Source organism: Takifugu rubripes, chromosome 1, assembly GCF_901000725.2.
Source record: "Takifugu rubripes chromosome 1, fTakRub1.2, whole genome shotgun sequence".
In the NCBI taxonomy this organism is placed as follows: Eukaryota; Metazoa; Chordata; class Actinopteri; order Tetraodontiformes; family Tetraodontidae; genus Takifugu; species Takifugu rubripes.
The window spans coordinates 5,503,300-5,525,208 of NC_042285.1; the positions used below are offsets into that span (position 1 = coordinate 5,503,300).

Sequence of the window (21,909 nt, forward strand, 5' to 3'; positions counted from 1 at the left end):
AGCGGAGTAAGTCTTAATTTGCCAACATCAGCAGAACTGAAGAAAGCAACCGCTCACTTAAGATCAGCCCAGAGCAGCAGCAGTTTACTGCAGCGTCTCTCAATTGAGGGTTTTAAGCTGATGATATGGTATTAAATTGCCACTCAAACAAGCGCGGCATATATATTAAAGTACCGGTATATATTTTTGGGTTTTTCAAGGCCGCGTCAACCACTCCCTTTCCCTGTTGGTTTTCCTCTGATATCATATCTGTAGGCTGTATCTGTAGCATTTATTTAAAAGAAATCAATGTTAATTGTATAATTCAGGCAGGACTTGGGTGTGAGTCAGCAAGTCCGGCTGCCAACTCCTTTTTGGCACCTTTTACACAAACCTCAGTGCCATTCTGGCCACATGCCTTCCTTGTACGGCCATCCCCTCCTCCTCCCCCCTTCCTTTAAGGATCACTCCTGACAATCATCTGTGAGCTGTAACTGAGTCGCAGTTTGTGTTTATGTGTTATTTATTTTTTCATATCCCAGCAGTCAATGGTATCGCTGAATTTCTGAACTTTTTTTAATCCCCTTAACTCCCCTGATCTTTCTCATAGACTTTAATGTACAAATGAGCTCCTTATAAGGGTAATAAAAGTATTTAAATCTGATGCTAGTCACGCCATCTTCTAGCTATTCTCTTATTACCTCCTGAGCCTCATTTCCTCTTGTTTTATCCTGTATTTGAGCTTTGCTCTTCCACCTCAACTTACTCAGGGACAAATTTCAAAAATCTCTTTAAATACCGCTGTTTCATAATCTATATTATAATTCTGATCGTGTTTGAATATTCACTTTAATCTGGAGGTTCTTCCTCTAAACTGTTTAGAATTTTTTTTTTAAATGGCATGTTGGGGCTCAACCATGAGACAGATGATGAGGCACACCTCAGATATCTCCAGATTCTCATTTGGCAGAAAGATCTGCCAGTGCTGCTATATATAGGTGCCATATTCCTTGAGAAAATGACTTTGTCTCATTTGTGTCACAGTCTGCAAAACTGTGGCACTTACACCACCCCAGGCAAGGTTAAACTGCATTTCTGCCCTCATGCATACTGCAATTCTTATTGCTGTCCTTGCTGTTCTGCATGTCACAGGATCATACATGCAGGGATTCACTTTCTCTTCCATTAGCACAGCCAGCATGCTAACAGTACTGCATGATGTTTTTTTGAAGCTACACATTGAGATTTTAATGATCCATGTCCAGCCTGATAATAAGGTCAGAATTATAGACATAAAAAGCTTTAGGTCAGGCATTGCCTTATAGATTTAGCCTGTTTATGTTTTTATAATGAGGGTGATGTCTGGATTTTGATTGCATTGTTGGTTCTCTGCACTTCTGCCTCATTGCACAAGAATATTGAAAACAAACATATTTATTTGATCTGCATCTATGCATCCTGCGTGTGTCAGCTGTTTGTTGGACAGTATCTCCTACAAATGAGGAGTCTCCTCATTGGTTCCTTCAATCCTTATGTCCTGGTCTGAAAAAGCCTCATTTGCACAGTTATTTTTATGGTCGCTCACACTTTGATGGGCGTTTTCGCTGCCTGGCTGGTACAGCAGCTGACACGGTGTAAATCTCTTCTACTGCCGTCATGAAAATAGTGGAGAACACATGAAAAAAAAAAAAAGACAGACTATAGTTGCCACATGTGTGCAAGAGAAAACCACAAAGGGAAAAAGTAGGTCATGTATTCCACAAGGAGTGAGTTTAACAGTGAAAATCCTTCAAAGCCATAAATAAAAAAAACAAGGCAGAGTCGCAACACGAGGCTGTTACATCATGAAAGAGATTTGTCTCCTATCAGGAATTAGTAGGTTACCGTTCAACCCACATGCACATCAAAGTGTTTAAATGAAGCTTTCATCACTGTAGAGAAGCAACCTTCTAATAACATATTTTCCTCTCCACGTTTTACAGTTACAGTGTTCATACTGATGTTTGGGGTTTATAGAGCCACAATGGCCAAACAAGAAGGCAGAAAGTCAGTGTTTCTTCATGACTGGACAGGTCGGTACCTTTGGCCTCGATGGCTCTGACTCCACCACTCAGCAGGGAGCCTGACAGATTTGCACCTTGAACCCTGCTGCCTATGACAGGATCACACGGTGCCCACCAACCCCCCCCCCCCAAAAAAAATTAGAAATTTAAGTGGGGAGCCACTGTTCAGTATAAGGGTTTTGTGTTTTCAACTCATGAAAATGTGGGCACTTACAACGTCTGACACACTGACACTCACCACCCACGCGGAAATTTCCAATGTCAGACTTGCAGCTGACAATTTGATTTCACGCCGCTCCCTTTTAGCCGTGACTCAAATATTTAGCACCACCGCTAGCAGGCTAGAAACGTCTGAGATGAAGGGTTTTGGGAGAAGATGATCTGTGCTGATATCTTTTTACACTGTTTTATAACCGACACGCTTCACTCAGGTCCGCAGGTGACCTGATGTGCTTGTTTGCGGACCGTGGGAAGAAATCAGGCCGCACCATGCTTAAGCACAGTCGTCTATTATGCTTAAAACCATTCCTAATCAATTATTTTCCTCTTTGTGGAACATTAAAAAATGTTGCATTAATAAAGCTTGTCATTCATCATTGGAAATGAGTGCCTCATGACCGCTATTAGGGGATTTTTTTCTGCTTCATGATGCAAAAATGATCACATTGTACTTAGAGATATTTCTTTTATTCCCCTTAAAAAACACACATCATGTGCTTAAGCCTTTCTGTTTACCTTCACAATATTAGATCACCTAGACATTTTTTAATTCACAGCCTGTGGCTGAATAATCTGTCTAAATTTTGATATTACACTGATAAAAGGCTGGTGTAATTTCCTTAAAATCTGTCAGTGCCATGGAAGAAAGATGGCTCAGATCTGGGTTAGATGTGTACATAATTTACTTTGCTCCACTTCTTTCAGTAGTTGGTGCTATGATGATAGAGAGATAAAAAATGTATTAAGGAGTTATTTTGTAGTATACTGTTCTACTTTAGACCAAGGTGCTTCTCTCAGTGGAGCAAGCGAATAAATGGAATTGGATTACGTTGCAGGGGGTCCAACCGATCAAAGGTTTATTTGATGTAATAGTTTTTCACTCTTGGTGTATTAATTGTACATCTGTCTGTCAGATTTAATAAATACTTGTGTTTTTTTTTCTTGCGATTTTGAAAAATCTACAGACACACAGGAGACGCACAAATGGCTGGTTTTAAATGTTTCCCCTCAACTGTCCACTGAGAAATAACTAAATTTGGACTGGAATGAGATGAAAAAAAGAATAGAACTGGCAAAGATGGGGAGTGATAATGAGGAAAATAAGAGGTGGGGGATAGAGATATGCAGGAAATTCATAGAGGGAATATGTTAATTTGAGGGGATGGTGAGATTAAGAAGAGTCATATCAGGACGCGTGCCCTCCAGAGATTTGACTCTAATCCACCATACTTGCTCTTTGTGGCTCTATTTAATAAATAAGTTCTAAAGAAATGCAAGTTTCTGAACAGTAGACAAGAATAAAAAATTGGAGGCTCACCCAAACCTATATGAACTGTAACATGTACCTATTTTTATGCATTGTTGTGGGGCTGAGTGGAAGAAAATGTTTACAATTTCCGTGTGTTTTTTAAAACGACAGACTGACTCAGGGGATGTGGTGAAAATGTGTATTCGTTTGTCTGAGTAAAAAGGAACTGTGAAAGCTAGAGTGGATGCAGCGTAGTGTACTGTAAGTAGAGCGAAGTCGCTTCCCTGGAGCAGTTAATAAAAGATGATGCTGCAAAATGGATACCAGCTGAAGCTCTGACAGGGACAAAAGATACAACTGTGCTTTTCTTCTTTGTGTTTGGTTAAAGATTGATGCTTGCATTGTTTTTTGGGGGGGCTTTGTTTGGCAATTACAGCCAAAATGATCATGTAGAGACTGAGATCTAGTAAAAATTTCCAAAAAGAAAATGCAAATTTAACACAAATGTGCAGTTTAAGTACAACATTGTAGCGTCAGGCAGTAACAAATATACCGTAGATATATGCGGCACTGCAGATGCTATGAAGTCAGGCTCTTCATGATCCTCACAGACAATTATACCCTCCAGAAGTCCTTATCTATTGTTGCAGCGCATTTACCATATAGCACAAATATAAATGTTCATTTGCATAATTACATGCTGCACTACCATGAATCAACTTCTTTTTTTCCAGTGTTGAGAGAGCGACAGGGGGCTTTTGGTACGCTGTAAAACTGGAGTCCAACTGAGAGACTGCAGGAAATTGGGGCATGCTGTCCACATCTACATCAACAGAAGAGACAAGACTTGCGTTTGTGACATCAAGATAGATATATGGCTGCCTAGAGAGAGAGACGCTATTAGAAGTCATTTTCTTGTTTTAGGTGGAATGCATTGCAAAGCTGTCAATTATAAAATACAGCTGGTTTTGATACAGTGTCCAGGATTTAAACAAAAGATACATAGCACAACACATAGCATTTGGCTTATAATTAGGCAAACACACTGTTTACATTGTGTGTACTGGCAGGCACAAATGAACATGCACACACATGCGCTCAGAGAGAGAGAGAGAGAGAGAGAGAGAGAGAGAGAGAGATGGAGAGAGAGAGAGAGAGAGAGATGGAGCTGTCCTTGGTGCTGATTCAGCCACCCATGCTGGGCTGCTTGTGCTCTTGTTAAACTGCTGTGTCTCTCTGGTGACCAGCGGCTCAGGAAATATGCTTATAAAGGATTTCATTTTGTACAGTTTGACTCAATCACACAAGAGGCTGTTAGCCCGTTTTGTTTCCACATTTGCTGTAGCCATCTTATTAAAGTGTTTTGTTTTTCTTTAAATGTACCCTTCATATTAAACATTAAATTAAGTTTTGGACAAATTGCCTTAATGAATAGATTTGGTATTTTTAGGGTTGGTTGACTGTTGATCTTTCCTGACCTTAAGCTGGACCAACACAAAATGATAAACTGGCACTTTTATTTTGGCAAATGGAATTCGAGCTTAGCTTTTGAAGGGAACTAAATATAACACCGAGGCTAATTTGCTTAACAATTATGTACATATGAATATAAATGAAGGACACAAACAGCGGCGTTTTGTATTATAATTAGCAGGCAAACAAATACTATTAAATTCAACGTTGCCCCACCCACTTCGTCGACGTCTTTGGTCGTACACCAATCACAAAACGCTCTGCTGGTAATTCGAGCAGAAAAGACCAATCGGATTAAGCGCTTTTTTTATCATGGCAAAAATTAAAGTTGTAAGAGCGCGTGTGTGTGCGCGAGGAGACCTGAACTAGCCACAGAAGAAGAGAGGAGCGCGAGCTAGTTTAAGGGGTCTCTGTTTCTTTCGACAGCCGAAGAAGAAGCGAAGTTTCGGAGGATTTCTAGTGAACAGGCGACAAAAGTCAGATTGTCAGATGGATACTGGCGACGCAAAGGTGTCCTGACACCTGAAGTACCAAGACACCGCGGCGGTGCTCGGACCTGTGCGTGCGTAGCCGCCTCTTTTTCCCCCGCAGTGGACTTCTCACTTTGTTTCTGGTGAATCTTCTGTGAAGAGATGACGGAAATCAGCGAAAAGGAAAACGAACCCCAAAACCTACACCGACCGCAGGCTACTGTGCCCAACCAAACGGAATCCAAGGTAGGTTGATCGCACACTTGTTTAAATATGAAGACCTTTTCATTTCAGAAACGAGCGCCTTAAGTCACACTTACTTAAATCGTTGGGAACGGAAACTAATCTGTCTGACTCGAGGGTAATTCTGTACAGGTATTGCATAACTATAACCCGCTTTAATTCCTGTAGCAATTTCAGCCTCGAGGTTAAAGGGCAGATAAGACACACAGGACCGTGTTGGTAAGTGTCACTGCAAACAGAATATGAACAACAGTTTCGACTTCATAGTTTGATGGTCCAGGCCAAAGGAAAAAGAACTGTCCTTTTTCTATTGTTTTAAATATTACTGTATTTATGTAGACATTATGCATTCCCATCAGATTCATTCAGCAATACCCTTTGAAAATCCAATTTCAGGATTCTCTAAATCTGCAGTCCACTTTTACTAAGTCTTAGCCCGAGTTTGTTCTCAGTTCTTCGGCACGCACAAAAAGGTTTACAGTATATAGGAACCAAAATTCATTTTATAATATATTTAAATGTGTATATATATATATATATATATATATATATATATATATATATATATATATATATATATATATATATATATATATATATAATAAAATGAGCATCCCGTGGTTACATCCAAATTTCTGCTTATTTGTTCTTTTTGCGATGCAAGAAAAGAAGCATGTGATCTCAGTTATTTGACTTTAAGCTACTGAATAATTTATTAGTTATGTCTATTTTTTTAATTATTATTTTAAAAATTGTAAGGTTGAGTTTTGGCCATTGTCAAAGGGAGCTGGCTCAGGCTTGCTCGGTCAGACCTCTTGTTTCTGTTTGACTACAGACAACACAATGGATGGTGGGTGGTGAGGTGCATGAATTTATGAGCCAATCCGCCAGCAGATGTTTGCTGTGTCTTGCAAAGGGCTGGGCCATAATTTACACAAATGACCACACAGACAAAACAGAGCTGGGTGGAAGCATCCTCAGAGCTTCGTCACTCGTTGCGGTCTGTTTGAGAAGCTTTTACTGGCAGCTGTGACCTCTCCAAATCCTGCAGGGTGGGGAAAAACACAGAAGGATTAAATGTCTGTAATAAACAAGGATCTCGGACGTGTTCATTTTGATACTTCACCACATCTTTATGTGACTGGTCCCATCTCTGCCTTCCCACTGCATCTCCTAATCAAGACATCTGTCCATCGCCTCCTTATTTTCTCCCGTCTCCATCATCCCTCTGATCTCAGAGCATTTATTACAACGTTAAGTGGAGCCACCAGCTTTCTAAAGTGCTTCTAATAAAGGCAACGGACAGTGAATAGTTATTCCGCCTCCTCCTCCTACGGGTAAGGTGAAAGCACTGAAAACATTATTATGACTCTGTAATCACTTCGAGCACATGTCATTTAAGTAACTATAATTTAACAAGGTGCATTCAAACTCATGACTAAGACCCCAGCAGAACTTTGTTTAAAAGGAAAGTTGAATAAAAAAAGCAGAAACTCGAGAAACTGCCCGTGCGCCTCTCATTTTGTGTCTTGTTTGTTTAATTAAATATCTATTATTTAGCCAGTGTGCTAATATATTTGTTTTTTGCTTTGAGCAATGAAATTGGAGCCATGCCCAGAATGAGAGGCTCTCTGATATTTGATACCCCCCAAAACAGTATAATGCAGTGGTGTAGCGTCAGTCTTCACAAATGTAATGCACTACATTGACTTTTCTCAGCCATTACATTTCTATGAAGTAAAATGATGGCAAATTTTGCTGTCCATTTTCCCTCCACACACCTCAGCATCAGAACTCCTCTGGTCCCACTGTCTATGCTATTAGCATGTTTTGTCCCCTCATTCATCTAATTTCTTTGCTCCCATCTTCAATTTTCCATTTTCCAATGACTGAGCCACCGAAATGAAACCCAAAAAATCCAACCATTTCCACCTGTGCGTCATTTCTTCTCCATCTATGTCTCTGCTCCTTGTCATTGGTTTCATACACAGCCCGATAACAGAAACTACATCACATAACTGAGAACAGAAGTTCAAGGGTCATGATTAAGCGCATGACAGATGTGTGTTGGTACTGCTGCCATGATTAGTTTTACTGATTTTACTACCAAATAGTCTGACTTTCATTCCGTACAGTAGACAGATATACAGAGAGAGGAGTACAATTATGACATAATCATAATCGCTCCACTGTTATTAAATGTCACAGCCGTGACAGTGTTGTCCCTGCACAGTTGTGATTAATGATGATGATATCAGTGAATAACTGACCTTTATGTACTTAAATGCTGCTGATGCAGCAGAGTCCCATTTGCAGTGTCTGGGTTAGGAAGTTAAAGTCAGGGATGACTTCATCCTGCAGCTCAGGCCAGGTTGTCCCTCCCGAGCGTATCTGTTGTTACAGTGAAGTTAAATAAAGTAAATTGTTGTTAAGAATTGTTTTGAGTTTCGGCCCTGGATGTCTTACCCCCAAATTCCACAGAATATGTCTGTGCTGTGCAAATAAACTAAAAGACACTGGTTTTGTTACTAGAAATTTATTTTCAACCCATTTAAAAGCCAAGATAGAATGTACCCACGTGTTTTTTCATGACTAGTGTGTGTGTGTGTGTGTGTGTGTGTGTGGAGGGGAGGGGGGGAATCAAATGGCAATTACACAGTAGCAATTATATCAGTCTAATTGTCAATTACAGTTCTGATTTTTACCTAAACACATTTGAAATTACAAGGTGGTTTTGCTGCACAGTAGACATGCAAGCCAGTGATTACTTTGTAGTAGCAGCAAAGAGCTCTTTAAAATCAATGGTCCAATATCTTCTGTTTCACTTGATTTGTTTGATAAAAAACTGAAAAAAAGAAAAAAAAAATCCTCAGGTAAAGAGTATTTTATATATATATATATATATATATATATATATATAGTAATTGAATATTGAACATACCAGTATTTGGAATTGCTCTCATACACACTTTGAAGTGTGACATTACAAGGTTTTAGAGTGAGGAATAGTAGAAGTTATATACGTCTTCTTGCTTACATACTACATTTATCTTTCTTATACAGTAATAAGTATCTTTGTTTTCAATACGGTGGCCAAGTGCACAGCAGCGTACACTCTTCACAAGATGTGTTGGAACAAAGTCAATACATCTGATGTAATAGTGTGCCAGCTAATGCATTTATTTTATGGCCCCAGGCCAATTAGTTTGATATATTAATTAAGACACCGACATATCTGTTCAAAAGATCTAATGTTTCAGTCTTTATATACTGAGAAATCTTAAATCCTTCTAAGAAAAATACAAAAAAAGCAAGTAATATAGTTTCTCGGTGATGTGTGATTGATTTTAAGATCTGTCGTACAGTGAATACATGCACCATGTACAGAGTAGTGTAATTCATTGGTTGTAAGCTATGGCTGATGTGACAGCTTGTGGTTAGAAGCTGTTTGTTTTGAATGATATTGTCCTGTATCTGCTCCCAGAGGACAGGCGAGACAGCAGATAATGTCCAAGGTGTATGTAGTGGCCCACACATACACACACACATGCACATTGGCCATTACATGCTACACAGCTACAAGCCATAAGGCTATTTTTTACCTTTCAAGGTTAAATAAACACACACACACACACAATTTTTATTTATGTATTCAGGCGTCATAACGGCCTATTTATAGATGGCTTCGCTAAAGAGTTTGTTTTAAGTGGTTGAAGACGAGGCTGAGGCTGAGCCGCCTGCTCTCCTGTCAGAGGTGTGATAGAGAAAGGCACTGCTGCACTGTTCGACTCTCGAAGATGACTGGTTTGATGCTGATGTTGTATTATCTCGCCTCCCTACATTCTCCACTCTTTTCTCCCATCTCTTTTCTTTCATTTCTGTCCTATTTTTTCAGTCAGTTTTCCTTGACTGGCCTCAGACGTCGTATTTATTCTTCAGCTGCTTCCTGAAAATACAGTCTGTTCTCGTACACTACACTGTACTCGCACTGTGATGAGCTAATTGCTGTCGGTAGTTCAGAGTGTGATGGGGCCTCATGTTTGGGATCCATAAATAGACTTTTCAAAGCCTTCCCGAGTGAAAAACGCCACAGAGAAACATGGAGATTTGCATTCATTAGAACTATTCTTTGATTCCTCTTCTGTACTCTGCAACTGAGACATAAGATGGCAGTAAAACAGATTTATTGCTGGGATGCTTGCGAACAACCTGCTTCTCGCCATTTGGTTAAAGCTGAGTCAGTGAAATTAAGCCAAGCAGCACCCAGAGTTAGCATTTTGTCAAAGGCAAAAAATGTTTAATACCTATTATCTAGGTAGTACATGGACTGAGATACTTTGTGGGTATCTTTGGTTACTGTGACATTGGCAGTGCATCCTTTGGGTGTGGTGGAATGGGGGTGATGTGGTATATCTGTCCATGATCTAGGCCATGTGAAGGCAAGGTCAATGGTTTTGGCCCATTCTTTAATGGTAGTTGTGGGGAAAGGTACTATAATACATCACACTGGATCTATTTGGGGACTTCTAATCATGAAATATTCTGGTGTCTTTGAAAAAGTCCTCTTTATTTAATCTTTATTTAGGCCCAAGGAGATATTTTAAGATACTGATTATGAGTCACATGTTGCAAATGAAATTGTTTCATTCCCCGGTGGAACTATAGCAAAGACCAGCTCACACAAGAGAGATTAACTAAGTCAGACAAGTTAGAAATCTAATAGAGAGGAACATCCATTACTGAATGGACCAGCGGCCCAGCCAAGAACAGGTCGTTAATGAAAGCTTGGACTCAGCTCCCTCTGGAAAACATTAACGGGAGGTCCTAACTAATGAGTCAACAGAGAGGACTCTTTTCATCACTCAAACTAATTGGCATCTGTGCACTTAAAGAAGAAAAAGAGGACCCTGTTCAATCTTATTGATCAAGTTTTCTGTGAAGGGGTGAAATGGCTTTCAGTGCTCAACAGTGCAGTAGAGATGATGAGGATGTTCCATGTTCTGTTGTCGCTATAGAAACAAAATGATGTGAAACGTGGATCAAAATGTTACTATGGTGATTGCACCTTTAATACACAACATTACACATTAAAAAAGTTAGAGGGCAGACTTTTGTCAGAGCAATGACCTCAAATCTCTTGGGACTATAGAAGTTTAATCAATGCATAACAGCTCGTCGACAGATTCAGATGTATTTGATGTCCTCATTATGATCCATTCTCCTGATGTATGATATCACTGCAGTTATTATTATCCATACAGTGAAGCTCATCACTTCAAAGTCTTTGTAATTGGGGCCATTATCACTTCTCCTTTTTTATGGCCAAAAGCAGTAAGGTGTATCAGACGTGGAGGCAGACAGTCAAAGATAAACATCACGTGTGATGGTGCAGAGCCACTCGATACAACCACTCAAACAGGAATTTTAAGAAGTATCGATTGGTGGATTTGCTAATATTGGCATACTTGTCATCCTATAAACAAAAGTAGAAAAAGCTGAAGAGCAGAATCTAGCAAGGACAGTCAGAGGGCAAGAAGAGCGAACAAGAGCGCACACCCCCTCACAATGAACGCATTTGTGGCTGATGTGGACTTGTAGATTGTTTTGTGTGTAACCAAAGTTCTATGCTTGGTTTTACTTTAGCTCTTTTCCTTCTCTGGGTTTTTCGAAGTATCTGCTTTTAAAGGAACAAGGTTCTCCAAGGTTCCACTGGTCAACCCTCTTGTTTGTCCCCTGTCTTGCAGTTGCAACGGTTAAAGCGCTCCCTGTCCTTAAAATCCGTGATGCGCAGCAAGAGTATGGACAACTTCTTCCAGCGGAGCAATGCTGAATCCCGCCTTCCCACAACCATCATCACTTCACCTCCACCCCCGCCATCTCCTCCCCCTCTCTCAGAATCCCCACCGGCCTACGAGTGTTCTCTTCCACACTCAACGTCCGTCAGTCCCAACCTTTCACTGTCATCGCACTCGCCTTCTTTAAGCCCCTCTCTGTCTGCGACCTCAAAGACGCTGTCTCAGGCCCAACCTACCCAGCCGGTCAAGACTCACTGTTTCCAGGAGCATGTCTTCCGTAGGCCCACCACCTGCCAGACTTGCAAACATGTGATTCAAGGTACAACAATCACACAGGAAAAACAATGAAAAAAATTCCATTCCCATACTATTGGGGATACAGATCAGGTTTATTTGTGTCTTTCTGCCAATTGACGTCTTTGAAAGGGTTATGTGTTATATTTAATTCTTGGATATATTCACAGGGAACTCTAAGCAGGGTTTGCGTTGTAAAGCCTGTAAGCTGGCAGCTCACCTCTGGTGCTCATCTGAGCTCTCCCAGCAGCCATGTAATGGCAAGGTAAGAACCCTTCACTCTTATAGCCATCCATAGTGCCACTTCACAACAGAATTATAAAAGTAATAAAAATAGCATTTTTCAGCTATTTAGTTTTTTTTGTATGTGTTGCGCTCCTTTTTAAGATTGTGGTGAGAGTGGATTTTACACTGCTGTAAATCAAATAGTTATTGAAATTTGCCACAACCTGCTCACCTACACAGCCAACTCCTATTTTTAATTTCTTGCACGGGCAAACAGTAGAGCATATTTACAGTTTGCCATGGAGAGAAACAGAATACAGTGTTGCTGTCAGCAGAGTTGAACGGTACCTGCATGCTGTTATTGTGTCTTGGCAGTTGGCTCAGTCTTTCTGCCTACCAATGTTCTAAACCCCAAAGCTTCCTTCTTATTAAAATAGGTTAAAGCCCCTTTTAACCAACAGTAGCAAAGGTTCTGAATGGCTGGACCAGGACTTTTCACACCTTCACAGCTGCTGAAGATGCTGAGAAACATGTGAGGGATAAAAATAGATCTGTTATTTTAACTGAGAGAAACCTGGGAGGATAACTGATACAGTTTCAGGTCCCAACATTTTAGTCAGCCTTTGTTTGTTTTTCCTCTCCATGTCTCCCTCTTTTTCCTCCTATTTCACCTCTGTAGTCTGGATGCTACATGTCCTTCCCCTCTCAACTCTGTTGGAAAATCAATATCTCCCTGTACCAGCTGGACTGGCTAATTCAGTGTGAAATTCAGTGTTTTTGAGGCGAGCACAATCCCCAGAGGATATGACACGGCAGGCTATGGCCAAGCTTTTGGCCGCGGTGTACTGTTCGATCACTGCGTACTCATCAAAGCAAGGATTAGGTGGTTTATTGAAAATGGATGGAGTCTGAAGCCACTTTGTTTTAAATTGGAGTAACTAGCTCTAAGCCAGAACCTTTAAAAGTTCGCAATATTGCAGCAGCGTCTGTCCTGCTTTTGTTTAAGACCGTAAAACACGATTGTTGGGGGTCAAATCGGTCACATCCTTCGGACGACCAGTGAAAAATTGAATTAGTGCCTGTAAAAAAGAGAAGCTGTGATAGTCACTGAAGAGTAGCACAATTTATGATTAATTATTTAAGTTTTATCTTTTATATATAACATTTATGAGTGTCCGTCCCTGGCATTTGCTGAGTCTGCACAAACTGGGCCAAATCTTTTTAAAAATATTACTTTGGGATTGTGACAAGTTTTACTTATCAATAGTCATTGAACTGATGGAGGAATTTTACTGCAATGGAGGTTGAGCACTGCATCACTTAGCAAGCACTTGTGCGCACATTTGTAAAGTAAATATCAGTGCTGTTCTTAATACACCCATGAAGTGTGTGTGTGTGTGTGCACGCGTGTGTGCCAGCTATATGATAGATTTAAGGTCAGGATTATTTGTTCCCTGTGTTATCAGTGAATTAAATATGTGACGAAAATGTGACATTCACAGGAATAAAGCACATTTGGCTGGAGCCTCTCAGCATTTGTCAGACAAAACACTGCGTTGAATTTTTTTACGCATGTATTTTTATTTTTACATAATTGTGTACGCTAGATAGTGTAACACAAGACAGATAGAAATGAGGTAATGATAAAGGAAAAGCTCTGTTGTATTATTTTAGATGCAGAGATGAAAGAAAAGTGTTTCACTACCTTTATTAAACAGGGTCTATTTACAGATTCATCACAGTCTCTGTCAAAAGCAGAACCTTTGTACTTGAATCTCAAGGACTGATGAACCATCCACTCAACATATTTCTGCTCAAAGAAAGCCAACAATCAGATCATGAAGCTGAACAGAAACATGTCTGGTCTGCACTGTTTAACATCGGCAGTGACACGGCTGTTGCGGCTTCTCAGATCACACACACACACACACATACGCACATCCAGAAGTAGGAAATACAACACCAGAGAACTTTCTACTCTCTATTCCTGTCTTATCATGCTTTGCGGGCTAGAGTTTCCACTGTTATTGCATTTGCGTCGCTGTTTCATGGCAGCATCCGAAGAGATCAATGAGATCATGACCTGACTCACCGGGTCTCCTCTGCTTCCTTTTCCTATACGTCAGTCCTTTTTTCTTGACATCTTTACCTCATTCCAGATTTTTTTGTATGCTAACCTTTTCCCTCCACTACTGCTCTTTTTGATTCTTATGACCTCATTAAGAATCAAAAATGGTTCATAATAACCCAGGTGCTTCTGAAAGCATTAATGCACAGTAATTCGATTTTTGTTTTTTCTGTGCCCACTTTTTGCTGTCAAAAAAATCACACAGGCAATGATTGACTTGAAAATAATAAACCCTATTTTTGTCTGTTTTCCCCACCCCCTCTCTTTCCCCTGCTTGTCCGTCTTTCCTGACTTGGTAGCGTGGAGCTTTTAAGAGGAACTTCAGCTCTCCTTTGCTAACCACCGATGCTCTGGGTGTGGTCGAAGAAGCCCCTGCGGCTCAAGGTAAGGGACAGAATTGCCACCTGCCCTGTCGCAGCAGCAAACAGCAGTAATCTCCACATGAATAATCACCCTGTCCGTGGCCTTCAGTCCAAGATTCATGAAAGGCCACCGTGTGTGTGTCAGCTATAAACCTGCAAGTGTGCTGCTTTGTTCCATCTCCACTGTGTTCAGAGGCAGATAATGTGTTTGTTGACCCCGTGTATGAGGCACTGCGCTATGGGACCTCACTGGCTCACATGAGCCGTTCAAGCTTCAGCAGTATTTCAGAGTCACCGTGTCACCAGGTATAGAAGCACATATAAAATACACCACCAACCCCAGGCCTTCATTCGCATTGACATTAATCATTTTGAGAATGTTGTTGGCTTTGCTGCTGCTTTATTACAGGAGGACAAACTACAGGAAAAAGTTGAAAATCACCCAATCGCTGAGGAGGATCACATCCCAGGAAGTACGTCGCCACATTTTCGTTAATGTAAAGATGCTGCAAAGCTTGAGAGGTTTAAAACCGATTTGATGTCCAGGTTTTAAATAACAAGTATGATATTCCAACAGTATTTGAATGTACTCCACTAACCTGAACTCATTTCCATGCTGAAAAGTGTTACATCATGTTTACTGTATATATGGCTAGGCTAGCTGTTGCAGCCTGTTTTGGGAATTAAGTTGCTTAATATTTAGTCCTTTTATTTATGTTTGGAGGAAAATTAACCCGTTAAGAACAAAAATAATCAGGTAGTCGAACACAGCTAAAAAATAATGGAAGGGAAGCAAATGTCTCGTTATCTAATTTATGTTGTAAATCTCTCCCCATAATGCTAAAGCTAATGATAAGACAGGTAATCAAGCAATCCTCTTTCCACATTTCCATTAATACAAAGATGAATTCCTCATTGTTAATAGCAAAAGTGCAGCAGAATGATATAAATACATATAGTAGCCATGACTTCAAGGACCATTGTTTGTGTTCCTGCCAGTGTACTTTAATCTCAGTGGTTTTAGTCCCAAGAGAAATAATCTGTTTGTACTGGTACCATTTTACAGTCAGTGACCTTGGTCTCAGTCTTTCTTATGTTTGCTGCAGAGAGGCAAGACCCCACTGTATATCTCTCCTGTGTTTGTCATACTCTTTTATCAGCACTGTTCCTCTTCACGTAATGTCTTCTTTTTAGCTTTCTTTTTTGCCTCACCCCTTTTTCCTGTCCTTGTGTTTATCCTGTGGTGTCTCCAGTGCTCACTCCTCCTGAAAGTGAGAAGGCGGATTCAGAAGACAGGGTCAGCCTTAAGGTCTGTGTCAGCGTTTCCTCCTTGTTATTTAACCATTTTTCTTGGTGAAGGAAAACCAAACCTCCATCCCTTCTTTCTCTTTCAACGCACCATTTTTTTTTTTGCTAGACGCCGAAAAGAGTCGAGGTTCACTCCATCCACACTTATGTGGCGCTGTACAAGTTTCTGCCTCAAGAGAACAACGACTTGGAGCTCCAGTCAGTAACACACCTCTGTGCACTGGGCCACCTCACCTTTTGCTGGGGGAAGGGGGTAGGGGGCATTGATCTGCAGCATTGAATATTGTAATCTCGTATGGCTTCAGCGCAATTTCATTTTGTCTCACATCGTCGGCATCTCCTCTTGCCCGGTCTCTGGAGAACACAGAAAACGTCAAAAACGTCAAAAATATACACCGGGCGACAGGCAGTGCACCAAAACACACAATCCACATTCCAGCCAATCACTGATAATTTGGCTCGGGAAGGGGCGGGGCTTAGTGCGCCTGCAGATATAAATATGAATTTACTCACTGAACAGTTTAAGTGAGCTCAGCCCTCTCAGAGATGTTAGTGTACATTAGATCCACTTGCAATCTCGATGTGCGTTCATGACAGTTATGGAAACAATGAGGGGAGAGGCGAGCTTGCCCTGTTTTGTTTTGCATTTACTTTAAACATCAGCGGAAGTGACGTCATGCAAGATCACACGGTGCCCCTTTAAACACGAAGAACCATAAACGGCACAGCTAGTCCTCCTATGCTTAGCAGCAAGAAATTCTGGCTTCACCTCTATTCAGTCATTTAATAAATAAAAGCAAAGGCTTGAGTGTTTTGCACAACACATTGTGCTAAGATGAGAATTCATCCTATTAATTTTCCCTCAGGCCTGGAGAAAGGGTTCAAGTGCTCGATGACTCCAACGAGGACTGGTGGAAGGTGAGCTACCACATTTTTCTTATAGCAGAACACTACTTGGGGGGGGTAAAGCAATTTGCACTGAATAATGAGTGTGACTTTAGCGCGTTAAAATATTTACCACAAAACTTACATAAAAAATGAGACAATTGTACAAAACACTTTATTGTAGTCCTTAGAGTACTTTTATACAATCCACATTCAAAACTTTGGCTGGCAAGAGTGTATTTAAAAATAATAATCTTAAAGTACAGTGATCCCTCGCTGTATCGCGTTTCATCTTTCACGGCTTCGCTGCTTCACGGATTTTTTTTTGCGAGTCGTTCATTGCAGTTCTCAAATATAATCGAAGGTGGCATATCCGTTTATAAAAATCGTCTTGCTCAGAAAAAGAAAGAGCGCCAACAACTACCCATAACAATGTTCTTCTCTCGGAGAAAGACTCCTGCGCCTTCAGTAGAAACAGACGCTACAGCGGAGCGGAGTCAGGACGAAGAGGCACAGCTGGGACTGTGAAATACGCGAGTGACAATGTTTCCAACCTTGTATTACTAGATTAAAATTATTGTTTTAAACAAATTTTGGGCTTTAAAACAGGTTTTGATTTTTGGTTTCATTCTATAGTTCAGTATTGCATTGTAAAATAATAAAAAAAAATAAAGATGACTACTTCACGGATTTCACTTTTCGCGTGTTATTTTTGGAACGCAACTCCCGCGATAAACGAGGGATCACTGTATATTGAATTCTGGGCAACTGTTCAAAAGGCCAAATATAAATAATGAAAACTGAATCGTTTATATAATGAATGAATGGTTTGATTATATCCAGACAACAGTTGTAAAGCAGAGTGTTGAGTTTGCTGTTTTTATTAGTGTGATTCAGCAGATAAATGAAACAGTATTTTAGTTGTCAAGGCTGCAAATTGTGGCTCATTCAGCGAGAGGGAGATTAAATCAAATTAAGATTAGTCAGCATTTTTAGATTTTGATTTGTTATTTCTCTGTTAACATTTGAGCAATCCATTAGAGACGTCCTCGTCCCCGTCCTGGCCGCCCCAGGACAGAAATGATTCATTTGTGTCTGTCAGGGCCTCACAGATTTTCTACCTGCGTGTCAACGGTCGTGTGTGTTTACCAGGGGAAAAGCAGAGACAAGGTGGGACTGTTCCCAGCCAACTTTGTACAGCGAGTCCGTCCTGGTGAGCGGGTGTGGAAGGTCACAGATGGTTTCCACGGCAACCGAGACAGAGGCCAGATGAGTGTGAAAGAGTCCCAGGTGAGTGTACAAAAAAAACTAACTGTACACTCTGTACTGATCTATCTGTCTATCTGTCTATCTATCTGTCTGTCTGTCTCTCTGTCTGTCTGTCTATTATCTATCTATCTATCCATCTATCTATCTATCTATCTATCTATCACATTCATGTACACAATCAAACGTATGTAAATTCATGCAGAAAACTGCTGAGATTTGAGAAGACAGCATGTTAATTGCTTCCAGTGCAGCTTGCCTTTTTTTTTTTTACTCTGTCATTACTGAATGTCAGTTGCTGCTCCTCCTCTTCTTCCTCTTGCCCCGCCTTCTCCTCCCCCCACCCAGATCTGCATAGGGAAAAATGAGGAGACTGATGGATTTCTGCGGCTAAGCAGCGGGAAGAGGAGAGGCTTGGTCCCGGTGCAGTGTCTGCAGGAATTGTGACGGCGCGTTCTACTCGTGTCTTCGGGATGAAGTTGCTCACTCCACTGGAGGAATACTCAGGAGTGTTCTAACCAAACTGCTGCCTCCGTCCTTCCAAAACGTGGCAGTGAATAGAATAGAAGCTTAAGTGGTCATTGATCCACCCTTTTGCTTTTTTTAATCTTGGAGGATCTTCTTTAGAAGGCCTCTAGAGCTACCGTTCTCGTAGCATAACTCATTGTGTGGTTCGGCACACACAAGGGTAATGTAGCATCATGAGGAGAGGATAGTGCACAGGAAGCCTGGCTACCTCACTAGCCATTTTCTTTGGCCATCCATCTGCAAAAAAGGCAGCGGTCTCCCTTATTATGATCTTAAATATATTGCATGTGTTGGAGAAAACCGGTCGGTTAGCAAACTATTTTTGGTTTGCTTCAAACTGTCAAGCAGATCTAGGTGACGGGGCGCCGGTAGTATGGTTCTGTTTCTAACAGAGTTTAGACGGAACAACCACACATCGGTTAGTTCTTTGTCTCTCACGCTGCTGTCCAGTGTCCTCACAGCACTGAAGTGAGAAATGCTTCGCGTGCACCTCGGGGAGCGTTTTGTTCAATATGCCCTTCAGTTACACTCTCTTTGCACTCACCAACATCGGAGGCTCTGTTTTTTTCATACGCCCCGCAATGCAGGGATGGGTCCAGCGCTCCAGGTGACTGGAAAGGTGAAATCTAAACGCCGTCCACCCGGACTGCAGCATTTGCATTTGCAAATTTCTTTATCCCCTGTTTCAATGGGAGGGTTGTGTGTTTGTACTTCTGGCACAACCCAGCTTCTGGTTGCAGTTGATTTATTAACACTGGTCAAGAGGCATGAAGTGCTTTTACTAAAGAAACACTATAAATGCAATAAACATGAATCAGTTTTTAGTATAAATTCACTGAGGCAAAACCGGCACAGTAAATCTACAAAAACAGCATTTGGTGCTGTTCTTAGATGGGTTTGTACTGATTGAGGCGCAACAATGCACCAGCACATCCCCGCCACCTCTCCGAGCCGTCCGCATCGTACCAGTTTACCAGAAAAAATAGATTTATATAGCTCACTGTTCCACATTACTCAAAAAATGAATCATTAGAATGTCTTGCGCGTTATACCGTCAGTGTTTATTTGTATGTATTGTCATGTGCTATTTACTGTCATATCTTGTGTACGTCATGACATCGGTGTGCTGTCTCGACATTAAAATGTACTTGTTTTTTCTGGCATGGATAGCAAAGACAAGATTGTATGAAGATGATACAGAAGGAGACGCTGTGGTTTGTCAAAAATAGGATGTTGGCTGGTGATCTTTATCACCGAGCTTTTTGATGAATGGTCCTGTTGTCACGACTGTCCTGGTAGTCAAAATGGACACAAAACAACCAACTCCTTATTTTAGACTAGCAGGCAGCGATAAACTGGGCAATAACTGTAAATAAAAAAAAAAAAAATCTGACATTTGTAAATTTCCTTAAGAATTGAATTCAATGGCTCCTATTAGCACTCTGAATATTTAGGAGCCAATCAGGGGCATTAAGAGCATTTGTAAATTATAGGAGAAAATCAGTTTTCTCACCACTTACCAACGAAGACACGACTCTGCTCAATTAACAACCTTTACTGCACAAATAGTTTCAGATACTATGCACAACAGTTCTAGTCTCACCTTATTTTGTACTCGGCTCGTTTCTAGCACAGCAACATGTATCATCGTTTCTGTGCTTTAGCGAGGATATGAGTATGACTATTACGCCTTTTACAGAAGGTCCTTGTTGGATCAGCCAGCACTACGCTCTGCCTAAACATCACCTTCACCGGCTAGACCCAAGATTGGCTCAGGATTACGATTACCCAGGTGAACTCTCCTCTTCACCTCAGTGCGCCGTATCGGGCTAGTTTTTTTGCATGGCTAGCTGCCCTCGAAATCTCAGATATCTTAATAAAATTGGATGAACTGTCATTTTGTGTGCTCGTCTCTTTCTTTCTCACGTAATTGCTTTGGCGTGAGGTGGACTGGGATGAAGATTTGTCTTGTGGATAATCAGCAAGTGACCCTTGCAGTAATTAAGAATGCTTTTAAACACGCTTCTTTGGCTGAAGTGATTAAAAATGAGGTGACCTTTGCGGAATGTTGAATTGTCTACTTTATTCCGGCCATTCCCACTACTGCTGGTTAACCTCCGCTGGGCTCAAACAGGCCAATGGAATGTTGTTCTTTCAATCCACTGGCATTTTCTTGTTATCAAATAGTACAAACATTAACCCAAACTCTGCACCGTAACCTTGCTGACTTTTTCATTTCACACTTAACCTAATCCAGATGATAAATATGTCCCTGTGCGGGCAGAAAAATTGGAGCGAGACCCCTCATTTGGGATGAGTCCGGACAGAGCCTGGGAAAATGACTTGTTCTTAATGAGCATAAATAATATTATTAAGTTCCAATAAAATGACTTGGCAGTGGAGAAGCTGTTGGCAGGCCTCAGACTACGCTGGCAAGGACACTAATATGTGTGTGTATGTGCGGTGGGATGTATTTCTCAAATCGTGATTCAGTTCTGTTATTTAATTGGATCCAATGTGATTTTGCCTGCAGAGAGAAAGGGAGAGAGAGACGGGCAGAAACGTGCAAGTTTGGCAGTGCACTAAGCCAATCGTGCATCTCCTCATATTGCCAGATTTGCTGCTCAAAATGGTTCTTTGCTCTTCACTTTCTTTGCCATCAAGCTCTTGTTCATTCCTTCCCATGACAGCTAGAGGAGATGGATGAAATGGTATGATTTAGCTTCAATCAGTTTCAGTCTTATTTCTCACCTCTTTCATAATCTGTTAGTATTCAGGTAACAAAACCTAGAAACTCCTAAAAACAGCTCATTTAATGCATGCCCTGTTAAATGCACTTCTAAAATTAAGAAAACAGCAGAAAAAAATCTAGGCTCAAAATAGTGCTTGTGCTTAATCAGGCAGATCAGGGAAATAAAAAGGTGGCAAAAAGAGAAAAAAACTAACCTTAATACACCTTTTTACCCTCAAAACCTGCAAATAAATCTACCCTATCCAGAGGTCTCATTCATGTTCCTGAAGCTGTGATGAAGAAGCGTTTAAAGTGATTGTAAATGTTGCAGCACCTTAACCAGCAAAAGCATGGAGGGCTTTTCACGTCCGAGCGGATTTATTGATGCAAGATGACTGAGCAGGACTGCGAGCGGGGCATTTTAGAGCATATATGAGGCACCTCTGCAGATGGCCACCTCTGCACCACCTCTGCTTTAAAGGCAACATAATCACCTGTTATAAAACAAGTAATAATCTCTCATAAAAAGTCAAATTTTAGAATTTCGAAGCCACACAAGTGACTCTTGAACTGGGTCAGTTCGAACTGTTATGAATATTTTATCAGGTGATTTGAGCGACATATTATGGAACATTTGCCCCAGTTTCAGAGGAATTTGTCGATTAGAAATATCGAGGTGCTTTGTGTTGTC

General features: G+C 40.9%; 1 protein-coding gene across 1 annotated transcript; it reads left to right on the forward strand.

The window, feature by feature from the left end:
• The first annotated feature begins 5,298 nt into the window (after positions 1 to 5,298).
• Positions 5,299 to 20,385, forward strand: LOC101068513 (SH3 and cysteine-rich domain-containing protein 2-like). Its single transcript, XM_003961192.3, has 11 exons — positions 5,299 to 5,699; positions 11,441 to 11,810; positions 11,956 to 12,050; positions 14,438 to 14,522; positions 14,694 to 14,806; positions 14,910 to 14,973; positions 15,754 to 15,809; positions 15,918 to 16,006; positions 16,675 to 16,726; positions 17,846 to 17,983; positions 18,308 to 20,385. The coding sequence occupies exons 1-11, from the start codon at positions 5,616 to 5,618 to the stop codon at positions 18,404 to 18,406; spliced, it is 1,245 nt and encodes a 414-aa protein (XP_003961241.3). The 5' UTR covers positions 5,299 to 5,615; the 3' UTR covers positions 18,407 to 20,385.
• Positions 20,386 to 21,909: the final 1,524 nt, after the last annotated feature.